This window comes from Chiloscyllium punctatum, chromosome 1 (genome assembly GCF_047496795.1).
Source record: "Chiloscyllium punctatum isolate Juve2018m chromosome 1, sChiPun1.3, whole genome shotgun sequence".
NCBI classification, from domain to species: Eukaryota; Metazoa; Chordata; class Chondrichthyes; order Orectolobiformes; family Hemiscylliidae; genus Chiloscyllium; species Chiloscyllium punctatum.
Window position 1 is genome coordinate 44,521,310 of NC_092739.1, and position 13,195 is coordinate 44,534,504.

Consider the following 13,195-nt stretch of genomic DNA (forward strand, 5'->3'; position numbering starts at 1 on the left):
ATAATAAAGAAAAATGTTAAAACATAATAGCAATTCACATCTATTCAAAAAAATTAGCCATTGCTCCATTCTGAATTGTTTCCTATTCAATTTTCATTTTCTCAAGGGCATTGACCCTCCAAGTGTCTGATTTAATATGTATGATACCAGAAGGTTGCCTGTATCCCAGTGGCCATTTCAGTATCAGCAAGCCCAGATAGCAAGGACTGAAAGGTAATCACAGCTAACCACGATCCAATATCATCCCCTAGCTCTAGAACATCCAACCAGTGGAAATAGCTTATCTTTATCTGCCCTGTCTTTTCCTGTTACTATCACAATTAGCTCACCCCTTAACCTTCTAAATTCTAGAGAGAAAACAGACCTAATTTGAATAATCTCTCTTCATTATTTAACCCTTGAAGTCCAGGTATCATTGTTGTTCACCTACATTGTACTCCCTTTAAGGCCAATGTATTCTTCCTAAGGTGTGGTGCCCAGATTTGCTCTCAGTACTCTAAGTGGGATCTAACCAGGGTTTTGTATATTTGCGGCATAACTCTGCATCCCTGTACTCTAGTCCATCAGCTATAAAGGCGAGCATTCCTTTAGCTTTCTTGGTTATTTCCTGCACCTGTTTGTGACATTTTAAAGATCTACATACCTGAACACCCAAGTCTCTTTGGACATCCATGTATTTAACTTCATACCATCTAGAAACAACCCTGATCCACTCTTTTTTGATCCACAATGGATAATTTCATACTTGCTTACATTGAACTTCATCTGTCACAGCTTTGGCTTTGTGGCTCGCACGGAGCCAAAAAGTGCTAAGACTGCACCCTCTGATTCCATTTGTGGGATCAAATGCATCTTGCTCCATAATGTACACATTTTAAAATCACTTACTCTCCTTTCACTTCTCCACGTAGAAAGGCTTCCCTCCACATATGGCCCTGCAGCTGTTTCAAAGCTGTGGTCTTCCTGTCCTGGGACATCTGCCACAAGATGTTGTTTGTCACCATTTCAAGAGCTTGTTCCTTGTCAGCATTCTCACCGGAACACCATTCTGGAATTAGCACTGCTCCTTCTAATTCCTCGTCATTTTTAGCCTAGGACACATAAAAGAAGTATCAGGGAAATTAAACAAGGTATCCCGAAAGAGAAAATAAGCTTCGGGGTACAAAATAGTTCAGAGATTGTAGGGAACATGGGTCTGGGCAGGGGTGTTAATATAAGACAGTCGAAGATAGTTTTGAAGTACATATACATAAATGTACAATGCATGATAAATTAAATTGAAGGCATGAATAAACATTAAGGACTTATGAACTGGCAATTAAAAAGAGCAGGCTCAAAGAATGGAAGGATTCTAATGTTGGTGTTCTTCGGTACCAGGAATTCAGTAAAGAAAGGGAAGGACAAAAGAAAAGAGAGGTGAAATTGAGAGCATTGACTAAAGAGACGGTAACAGCACTGGGGAGGGAAGATTCAGTTGAATAGTCAGAGACAGAATCTACCTGGTTAGAACTGAGGAACACTGGAGCGGCGACTTCTTTACTTCAAGTATGCTCCTGCCCACAAAATATTATAAAGGTGATAGAGAGGCATATTTGCAGTTAACTCAGAAACAGGAGTAGGCCATTCAGCCCTTCAAAGCTGCTCTGCCATTCAAGGAGAGCATGGCTGCTCTGATAGTACCTTCAAAACCATTTTGCCCCTCACACTCCTGACCATTTTTCACAGCCTGGTCACTTCCCTCACTCCACTCACAGGTTCACTCACTCTCAGGGACGGTGAACAGGGAGATAGCACAAGCGACAAGCCCGATGGAGACAACGACGGGTCAGGAGCAAGGCAGACAAGTGTATGGAGTGGGACAGTTGTCAAATTGTGACCCCAGGTTTTTAATTCATTTAAAATGCTTGCAGAACACTCATTTTATTGCTGTTATTGTTTAATGCAGACACTTTGCTACTGCATCACTGGTAGTGACATCACAGAAATGCAACTGCCTGGGGCATGAGTGCACACCTGTAGTTGTGGAGGCAGAAAACGCAACCTTTTATAACACTTATATCAGTATTTCTTAGTATTTAGGTTAAAGGGACTGTCAAACTAAGTGCAATTTTATGTTATATTTTAAATGTAGGTTTACTTAGTGTAATAGCCTGGTGTCCCTAAAATGAATTACAAAAATGGCTGACTCAGTGGAGAGCCCTCAGGGCCTCACTGTCTCAAATGGGAGCACCAAGGGTCAGGGAATCAAAGGGAGCAGCAAAGGCAGTGAAGAGAGAAGCAGTAACAACGGAAAGCATCAGGATCAGTTCCAACATCTAATTCCAGTCCGAGGTGGTCACACCGTGATGATGTAAACTGCCCTGGCGTCTTCCTGTGTTGGCAGGAGGTACACTGATTTTCAAATTCTGTCATGGAAGCCATTATCCAAGTCCGGCAGCGTCAGTACTGCTGGGCTGTGACTAAGGTGAGTGCAGCTATGCTGGCAGCAAAGACAGCCTTCCATCCCTCCACCAGCTTCTCAACACATTTCCTCTTTGTTGCATTCAGTTCAACAAAACATTTCTTTTCCCTCAAGGTGACTTATCTCGGGAGTAATACTCTGACCAGTCAAATGTACCTGTTTTCTCAAAAGGTCTACGTCTTCCTGACATTCCTTCTCATCCCAGTGTGTATGGAGGTAGCTCTTCACATTTTCTTTGATGTAAGGAAATAAAACATCCTAATTTAAAAATACATACACACACATTAGTTTATACACCACAAACAATGCCAACTCACAGAGAAATAAAAATCGCTGAGAATTAATATTAGTTCACAAAGTGCTTTACCTACAAATCACCAGGCATGGTGGCTCAGTGGTTAGCACTACTACTTTCCAGCCTCAGGGACCTGGGTTTGATTCCAGCACTGGGTGACTGTGTGAAATTTGCACATTTTCCTGTGTCTACACAGGTTTCCTCCCACAGTGCAAAGGTATGCAAATTAGGTGGATTGGCCAGGGAAAATGTAGGGTTACAGAGACGGGGTGGGATGGTCTTCCAAGGGTCGGTGTGGACTGAATGGGCTGCTTCCACATTGTAGGGGTTCTATAACAGAAATTCAGACCTTGACATTCTCTACTCATGAATTGTGCTTCCTACTCCACATATGGATTACCACTGAGTTTCCCTCTGTCTCCAGACATTGCTTGCTACACCTTTTATTCACCCTTCTGCTAAATAAACCCTCATCCATTTTTTGACAGTCAGCACCAGAAACTTCAAAAAATGTAGAACTTTTGATCCATAAATCATCACCGATTACGTGTAGCCCAACTCACTTTCTTCAAGATCCTTTGAACTCGCTTGAACTCCCTACATAACCTTGTTTACACTCTGTGATATATATAAAGATTTAGCTCATTTCCTTCAATCCCTAACTCCAGGATACTGGTGTAATCTGCCCTCTCTGTTTCAGTACTGGAAAAAGGCCTATGAGCAATTGTGATCCTGCCCTGAAATTATTTTCCAGAACCTAGTATGTTGGTACAGTGGCTAGCACTGCAGCCTCACAACATCGGAGACCTGGGTTCCAGGCTTGAGCAACTGTCTGTGTGGGATTTGCACGTTCTCCCTGTGTCTGCATGGGTTTCCTCTGGATGCTCTGGTTTCCTCTCACTGTCCAAAGATGTGGAGGTTAGTGGATTAGCCCTGGAAAATGCTGGGTAATAGCGTAGGGGGAATGCCCTTTGGAGAGTTGGTGCAGACTGCATGTGTCGAATGGCCTACTTCCCCACTGTAGGGATTTTGTGATTCCAAGTTCCCTGCAATGACTATGGTTCAAAAGCACTAAACTGACTAAGAAACATGTTACCAAATTCTGAAGATCTGAAAAGTGCTTCCAAAACTTCTAAAAGAAAACCCTCATGCCTTATCCAAACTTTCTGCTCAATCTGTACATTTCTACCCCAAAGGAAGCACTTCCAGACATTTTCTGTGAAGAACAATACTTAACAAAAAGCTGACGTTCACCAAACTGAGAATTAAAAGAATCACATCTCAGAAACATCCCAAAGCACTTTGTGTATTAGATTTATGCTGAAGTCCAGTGATGAATCCAGAAGGTTCTGAACAAGCTTGCCTTTTAAAGATGAGGTATAAATACATATGTTTGCACCCAATGAAGTAACCTGTACTGTAATAGATTTCCACAGATTTGTAACTTGTTATAAAGTAGGTGAATTCAGCTTCCAGTCCTTATGTAAATATAATTATTCTTATTTAATAAATATTTCAAACTATTGGCAGAATTGCTGGAAAACACACAACCGTGACATCTGAATATCTTGACAGGTTTTGCAGATAAGCAACTAACTAGGAATGCAAAGGGAATGTTGGACTTTATTACAAGGGAGATGAAGTGCAAACATACGGAGTCTTGCTATATCAGTATCCAACAATGGTGAGACCACACACCAAAGTGTTTTGGTCTCCTTATTTAAAGAGGGATAAACTTACATTAAAGGCCGTTCAAAAAAGGTTCACTTGGTTGGTTCTTGGGATGAATGGGATTTCCCCTAAGGACAGATTGAGTGGGTTGTGTGTGTTAGACCTCAAGTAATTGGAGTTTAAAAGAATGAGAGACTGGGAGAATGTGACAGGGTAGTAATAAAAGCAGGAAGCACTGGAAAAGCTTAACAAGTCTGGTAGTATCTGTGAAGAGAAATGGAACTAATGCTTAAAGTCAAATAGGACTCTTTGGGTCGAGGGAGGGAAGCCTATAACTAGGCGCATCATTTTGAAGTGGTTTACAATTTAAGACAGATGAGAAAAAAATTCTTCTCACAGAAGGTTGCTGCCTTTGGAATTCTTTACTCTGGAGAGCAATGGACATTGAGTTGTTGAATACATTCAAGGTTGAGTTGGGTAGATATTTGAACTTCTAACAGTTAAGGCTTACGAGGAAAGTGGAACAATGGAAAATGTTTAAGAAAATAGAGTTGGGATGCATTCTAGAACTTTTGAGTAAGCAGCTCCAGAGATAGTGATGCACAGATAGTAAACATGCAAGGATCCTTAGTTTCTGGAAAAGTCCAAAAGGATTGGAAACCTGCCAAAGTAACATCTTATTCAAAAATGAGGAGATAAGAAAAAGCTAACTGTAGACCATTAGCTTAACATCTGTCAGTAGGAAATGTTAGAGAGTCTATTATAAAGGATGATGTGGAGATGCTGGTGTAGGACTCGGGGCCTACACTGGCACACAACACTAGAGAGGCTTAATAGGCTGGAAATGTTTTCCCTGGAGCGTCAGAGGCTGAGGGGTGACCTTATAGAGGTTTATAAAATCATGAGGGGGATGGATCGCATAAATAGACAAAGTCTTTTCCTTGGGGAGGGGAGTCCAGAACTAGAGGGCATAGGTTTAGGGTGAGGGGGAAAGACTTAAAAGGGAACCAAGGGGCAATTTTTTCATGCAGAGGGTGGTGCATGTATGGAATGAGCCACCAGAGGAAGTGGTAGAGTTTGGTACAACTACAACATTTAAAAGACACCTGGATGGGTATATGAATAGAAAAGGTTTAGAGGGATATGAGCTAAGTGCTGGCAAATAGGACTAGATTAGGTTGTGATATCTGGTTGTCATGGACAGGTTGGACTGAAGGGTCTGTTTCCGTGCTGTACATCTCTATGACCAGATTATAGTCCAACTGGTTTATTTGGAAATACAAGCTGTTCCTTCGTCAGGTAGCTAGAATGCCACCAGGAGGATGCCACCCACAGACATGCATTCCCCTCCCCTGTCCGCAAGAACCATTACCTCTCCCATACCCTGGTTCACTCCTCCTTCACTCCCAACCCCCTGCCATGGCACCTTTCCTGCAACCTTGGAAGATGGAACACCTGCCTGTTTACTTCCTCCCTCCTCAGTATCCAAAGGCCCAAACACACCTTGCAAGTGAAGCTTTACCTGCACTTCACTCAATCTAGTCTACTGCATTCCCTGTTCACAATGTGGTCACCTCTACATTGCAGAAAGAAAGTGAAGATTGGATGACCACTTTGCAGAACACCTACATTCTGTCTGGAAAAAAGACCCTGAGCTTCAAGTTGCCTGGCACTTCAATACACCATGTTCCCTGGCCAAGATCTCGGTCTCAGGTTTGCTGCAGTGCTCCAATACGGCTCAACATAAGCTGGAAGAACAACACACCATTTTTCACTTGGGAACTGTACAGCGTTCTGGACTCAAAATTGAGTTCAACAATGTTAGGGCTTGAGGCACCTTCTCCCATGTCCTTACCCCAACCCCCACACACCAGGCCTTGTTACCATACAGTTTCCTCATTTCCCCTTCCCCCACCTCACCCTAGTTCTAAACTTCCAGCTCAGTAACTGTCCCCTTGACTTGCCTGGACTTGTCCTACCTGCCTCTCTTCTTTCCCACCTATCCACTCCACCCTCTCCTCCTTGACCTATCACCTTCATCCCCTCCCCCACTCACCCATTGTACTCTATGCTACTTTCTCCCCACCCCCACCCTCCTCTAGCTTATCTCTCCATGCTTCAGGCTCACTGCCTTTATTCCTGATGAAGGGCTTTTGCCCGAAACGTAAGATTTCGAAGCTACTTGGATGCTGCCTGAACTGCTGTGCTCTTCCAGCACCACTAATCCAGAATCTGGTTTCCAGCATCTGCAGTCATTGTTTTTACCTTGTTACCACATGGTCTATTACATACCACTAATAGTTATTCATTTTCCCAGGCTGACTGTTATCCACTCCTTTGTCCAACTGTTCTTCTCTGTTTGGGGTCTATCTCCACCTATTCTTTACTCCTTTCAACTCCCCCCCCCCCCCCCCCCCCCATCAGTTCCGAGGAAAGGTCACTTAACCCATAACATTAACTCTGATTTCTCTCCACAGTAGCTGTCAGACCTGATGAGTTTTTCCAGCAATTTCTGTTCCCGTTTTAGACTAAAGGAGGTGCTTATTTAAGACAGCGATGAGGAGGAATGTGGAGCAATCAGATCTCATTGCATGCTGGGTGTCCCCCTCCTTGTTCTTATAAGAGACGAAAAGACATGAACGCTCTCTGTAGATTCAAAGGATCCAAATGGGACACTGAGTTTCACTATGTACACCGCCCTACGTGGCCATTCTGTGACTATTTTGACCCATACGTTTAGTTTGAGAGATATTTTGGCGATAAGTGCCCTGGCGCAGGCATATGGGAGACGCCAGTATTCAACTTGTTGCATTGACTACATGCAGTTCCTGTTCACGAACCAGTCGAGCTCCGGCACGTTATATCACGTTCACCTCACTGCAGCAGGGAAAGAGCACCCGCGACTTTTATCTCTTTGAAACGGAGGCCTCGTGTTACGAAATTCCTGCTCGTTTACTTCCCTTTACCTTTACAAAGGAGATTGGAGTGGTGGTCCCCTCAATGTCCAGCAGAATTGCACTGACAGCGGGAGGAACTACAGTTTGCATCGTTGCTGTGGATCTGCTGTTCTGTTCTCTCTGCAACCCACAGCTCCACCGTTAGGCCGTAACTCTGCTCATCTTAAAGGCTCTGTGGAACTGTTAGCCGGCATAAAAGGGAATTTTTAACCTATCCAGTTCCTCACTGTTTTTCGTATTGCATTAAACTTCTAACTTGTAGCTTATTCGAGGCGGCACGCTTTGAGGAGTGAGAAGGTGGGTCAACTCGCCACAGAATACTAACTATTGACCTAAAGTTCCAGTATTTATTTTTGCAAATTATCTCTCATCACAAAAAAATTCAAGACCAGCATTATAGAAAATACAATAAAAGTATCATTTCTCATTTGAGCATGGCACTCTTAGGTGCAATATTGGAACATTTACTAACTAAGTTTAAAAGAAACTCTTTACTTTCCAACGAAGCTACCAAAGGTTGGACAAGTTTTTAAAACCTTTAAGCTATTATGGCAGAAAGGCCTTGGACAGTGAGCTTCCTCCTTTGCACCTTGGCAGTGGTTACCCCAATTTCAATGCATCCCTCAGCACGCAGTGAGTTATTGGTCCTCCAGGCTCAGTTGTTACATGTCTCACAGCATTTGGGGTTTGTATCCCATGGAACAACCTGGACAGCAGAAAGTCCTGCAGCATGGAGCTGCTCAGGTCAAACCTCAACAAAAGATACTGTAACTCTCTCCAGACCTTGCTTGCAATTCACAATCTGGAAGGCAATGTGCAGCATTCTCTTCACCACTGCAGCCATCTAGAGGGCAGTGGTGCAGAAATTTCAGATGTACATGCAGGGTTTGACAGATTTGACCTTCTCATCATCAGTCCAGCTATGTCTTGGTGCTTGTCGGAAAGTTCTGTCAAGTAACTTTGACAGCCTACCCGGGGAACCAACCTCTCCTTTGCCCATACAGTCAAGGACGTTATGTGGTGACCACTGTGTGATGGACTGATTATATATATTATTGGAACAACGTCTTACATTTTTATTTTATTTTGTACAAAGTTTGTATTTGTAGTTGGTATCAAATTGAAAGCTATTGTTTGAAATTGTAGAATGATCAGGTGGTCTTAGCAGAGTTTTTTCAGTGGTTCCCATGGAACAGCAGCTTAATTAAGAAACTGAAGCTAAAACTGAAACTTCGTGATGTAACTCTGATAGGTGTTTTATGTTATGAGCATATATAAGTAGGTAACTCAATGCAACTTAGCTCGTGAATGCAACATACATAGAGTGCTGGAGTTGAGAACTTCAGGGAGTTCAGCAGAGGAAAGTAAAGAGGAGTTTGGTTGCTTCTGGTACTTGCATTACCATATGATGCGGCAAAATTGCAATGCTTTGAGAAATATCAAACTTGATAGGACAGCAGATTTCCTTCTATAAAAAACTAACAATTTTTTATGACAATTTAATAGTTTCATTGGTGCCATTATATTCAAAGCTTTGTATCCTATTATTTAACTAATTGAATTCCATTCACAAACTTGAACTTATTTTATCGGATTCCTAGTCCAGCAACATAACCATTGCACTACCATACCTGATGGTCTAATTTAGATAAAGATTAAGGATGAAGGTGCCTATTTGGGTATTTTCATCCAAGCTACTACATTGTATCAGTTTGACCTTTCCTCATTATTGCACTTAATTAAGGCCAGCAAAGACTCTTAATAAACTATTTGCTATTGGTCTCTTTATACAGGGAGGTGAGGGGTCAAAACTTGTTGTCTTTGCAGAGCCCTCAAAACTTACCCAGTAGTAACCAGATGTTAGAGTTTGTAATACAGGCATTATTCAGTCCAAACAAAGGAGATGCTCTCATAATAAAGGACCCAAAATCAATCAAGATCAGTGATAGATGTTGACAGAGGCATTTCCTGCAAATACACCAGAAATATGTCTTGCAACTACATTTAAAAACAATTTTGTTGAAATGCTAATACACTGATTTTATTGCTGTTTCTCAAATGGTTGTGAATGATAAGCAATTTGTTAGTCACCTTCAGTTGCAGAACACCCATTATGCTAGAAAGTCTCAATTTATTTCGGCTGGAGATAGAGGAATATTCCAGAAAGGGGTTGACAACAGTCTATTCCTGACCACAGCCACCTTGAGGGAACAGCATAAAAATCATCACCTCTGATAAAGAGTCATCTGGACTCAAAATGTTAGCTTGCTGTCTCTCCATGGATGCTGTGATTTCCAGCATTTGTTTCCAGTACAGATTCCAGCATCTACAGTAATTTCGACTGGGACAACACATCTATCCTGGGACAGGCTAAGCCAAGACATGCCAGAGAATTCCTAGAGGCTTGGCACTCCAACCACAACGCCATAAACAAACACATAGATGTAGATACCATCTATCAACCCCTCAGAAAACGAACAGGAAATGACATCACCACAAACCCCAGGAACCCCATCCAGGACAAACATATAAATAGAAAGCAGGAGACAACAGATAATGAAACGTCTGGATGTCAAACCTACACCCTAAACCTCAACCTGAGCTACAAACCTTCACAAACCTTGTAAAAAAGTTGATGCTAAGAAAGTCAGTTATGTCTCTTATAGATGTTTTTAATTAATCTATTCATATATACAGCTATGCATGGACCCTCAGTATGCAAGCACCAGTACATCACCATGTATTGAGGTTCTACCTGTCCCAGTGTTGTGAAGGATGTGTCTGGCTTTGTTGCCATGAAATGCTCCAAGTAGTAGGACTGTTCTGTATCACCTCTATCTTAAGGTAAAATTTCCAAAGGAGAACATCTTTGAGCACGAGTCCATCAGTTCAATGGTCAGCACATAATGTCCTTGAGACCATGCGAGGAAAAAGAGAGGGTGGATCCTTTGGGCGGTTCCTGAGTAGATTATCAAAGTCATTTGGCAGAATGCCTCAGGGCCAGAACTTTTTAATAAGCAGCAAGACATAGCTTAGCTAGTGGTGAGAAGTGCACGACCCATTAGATCCTTCATGTACTCCTGGGATCTCTCTGCCACCACACACTACCCTCGAAATGGCTGTGGGGGGAAAAACTGTCACATGTCTCCTTCTGGAATGAGCCTTTGCAAAGGTTAGAGAGTGATGCAGTGGTTTATGTCAAGGTTATGTCTTGTAGAATATGACAGTAAATGAGCAATAAATTTAAAATTAGGCACCAGGTTTTTCCACAAATACTGTATATCAAAAGCGAATAGAATACCTAAACAGTGGTCTCTTTAAGGGACAATGGTGAAAGGTTGGTATGTGAAGTCCAGCCACAGATCAGCCATGAACTCACTGAATGGCAGAACAGCCTACTCCAGTTTATATATTCCTGGATAGAGTTCACTGACTGGGAGTACAATATTAGCCAGGATAGAAAATTGGCTTCCAGCCTATTCCTTCATCCCTCCAAACATAAGATATAGGGGTAGAATTAGGCCATTTGGTCCATCAAGTATCAAGTCTGCTCTGCCATTCGATCATGGCTGATATTTTTCTCAACCACATTCTCCTACTTTCTCCAATAACCTTTGATCTCCTTACTAATCATAAACCTATCTATCTCAGTCTTAAATATTCTCAAATGACTTGGACTGCAAAGCTTCTGTGGCAACAAGTTCACAGACTCACCACCCTCTGGCTGAAGAAATTTCTCCTCATCTCAGTTCTAAAGGGTCATCTCCATGTTCTGCCCTCAGGTCCTAGTTCCTTAGCGGAACATCTTCTCCACGTCCACTCTATCTAGGCTTCAGTATTCTGTAAGTTTCAGTGAGATACTGTCTTATCCTTCTAAACTCCATCAAGTGCAGACCCAGAGTCCTCAACTGCTCCTCATATGACATGCCCTTCATCACCTGGATCATTCTTGTAGACCTCCTCTAGACTTCTGTAAAAGCCATCACTTCCTTTCATGGACATGGAACCCAAAACTGCTCACAATATTCAAATTAAGCCTGACCAGAACTTTATAGAGCCTCAGGAGTGCATCCCTGCTCTTTTATTCTAGCCCTCGAAATAATGCAATTCACTAATATGTGCTTTGTCAAATGAATGTTATGTCTTGAAAAACATGAATTCCAGTGTCCCAAACAGCAACATCTCCCCTCTCCAAATCACTCCTATAATATTTCCTAACAATATCTCCCTTCCCACATCTCGGTCTTATCCTTCTCCAGTATCCCTTTGACCTTCTCATCCAGTCTTTAACCTAACCTTCTCCAGTCCCTTTCCTCTACCCTACCCCTTTATTCTTTCTCCCTGGGAATTAGCTTTATTGTCACATGTACTCACATTAATATAGTGAAAAGTTTATAAGTTGCCACTAAGGCACCATCTTAGGTACCAAGGTACAGATTCTTAAATACAAATTCTAAGGGAAATAAAACAGAAAAATAAAACAAAAAGTCCAGCAATAAATTAGAAAAACAGAGAAATAAGAGTTCAGAATAACAATATTCCAGTTTTGTCACTTTAAGGTTCCCTAACAACTTCCCTCCAGATCACCACTCACCTGTCTTGATCCTCCGGTCATTCCCTTCTCCACTCTTCCAACCTCTGTCTCCCCTCCTCTCACAACCCCACCCTTTTGACATCCTTTGCTCTCTCTTCCCACGCACACCCACTCCCATAGCCCTTTCCTCTCCATGCTCGCAGCTCCCCTCGATCCACATTTTGTCTTTAGGGCGTAGGTTTAGTCGCTGAGCTGTAGGTTTGATATCCAGACGTTTCATTCCCTGGCTAGGTAACATCATCAGTGGTGACCTCCAAGTGAAGCGAAGCTGTTGTCTCCTGCTTTCTATTTATATCTTTCTTGTCTCTATTTTGTCTCTTCCAGTCCTTCTTTCTTCCTTCTCCCATTCACCCACTCACTCCTTCACGCATCTGTGCCCACTGTTCTCCCCCGTTCCCTGCACTCTCCCCAACTTTTACTCCCTCCTATATGACATCGGAGCAGGAGCTGAAGCAATCCATTCAGCCACCCAAGTCTGCTCCGCCATTCAATCAGATCATTTTTGATCTGATAACCCCTGATTCCTTTACTGATTAATAAACTGTTCATCTCAGCCTTGAATACACTTAACAACCTATTATCAGCCTTGTGGTAAAGAATTCCACAAATTGATTCGGAGATCCCGGTGTTGGACTGGGGTGTACAAAGTTAAAAATCACACAACACCAGGTTATAGTCCAACAGGTTTAATTGAAAGCACACTAGCTTTTGGAGCTACGCTCCTTCATCAGGTGATAGTGGAGGGCTCGATCATAACACAGAATTTATAGCAAAAATTTGCAGTGTGATGTAACTGAAATTATACATTGAAGAATTGATTGTCTGTTAAGCTTTTCATCTGTTAGAATACAGTGATAGCTTCACTTCTTTCATGTGTAAATCACAAAACCCTTTTTTTTAAAGTTGCATTCTCAGGTTAGCTGTTAACAATGGTGTTAGCTAGACAATATGTTGAAGGTGTTGGCCCCCTGTGTTCTCTGTCTATGACCTGATGTTTAGATTGATTCCAATCTAAAAAGTGAGATAACAGAGTCTTACATAAATTCATGCAGTTTTTGAGCTCAGAGTTCTACATGAATGTATGCAGTTTTTGAGCAAAGTGCAATGTAACTCTGCAAGTACAAAAAAAATTCACCACACAAAATATATGTGTGCATGTGGGTCTTTGTCTGTGTGTGTCTGTCTGGGATGGGGTTGTGAGTGTGAGAAAGTGTGTG

At 42.2% G+C, this 13,195-nt stretch overlaps 1 protein-coding gene across 3 annotated transcripts in view; it reads right to left on the minus strand.

The window, feature by feature from the left end:
- Positions 1 to 13,195, minus strand: part of enoph1 (enolase-phosphatase 1) — a 68,476-nt gene that overhangs the window by 8,807 nt on the left and 46,474 nt on the right. For 2 of the 3 annotated variants that reach the window (XM_072553769.1, XM_072553779.1), the window contains exons 2-3: positions 2,618 to 2,719; positions 889 to 1,091 (exon numbers count right to left, since the gene is read on the minus strand). In XM_072553769.1, coding sequence (XP_072409870.1) covers positions 889 to 1,091; positions 2,618 to 2,719 — 305 coding nt within the window. Of the gene's footprint in view, positions 1 to 888; positions 1,092 to 2,617; positions 2,720 to 7,393; positions 7,556 to 13,195 lie in introns of those variants that run through there. The other variant, XM_072553758.1, reaches the window with a different exon arrangement.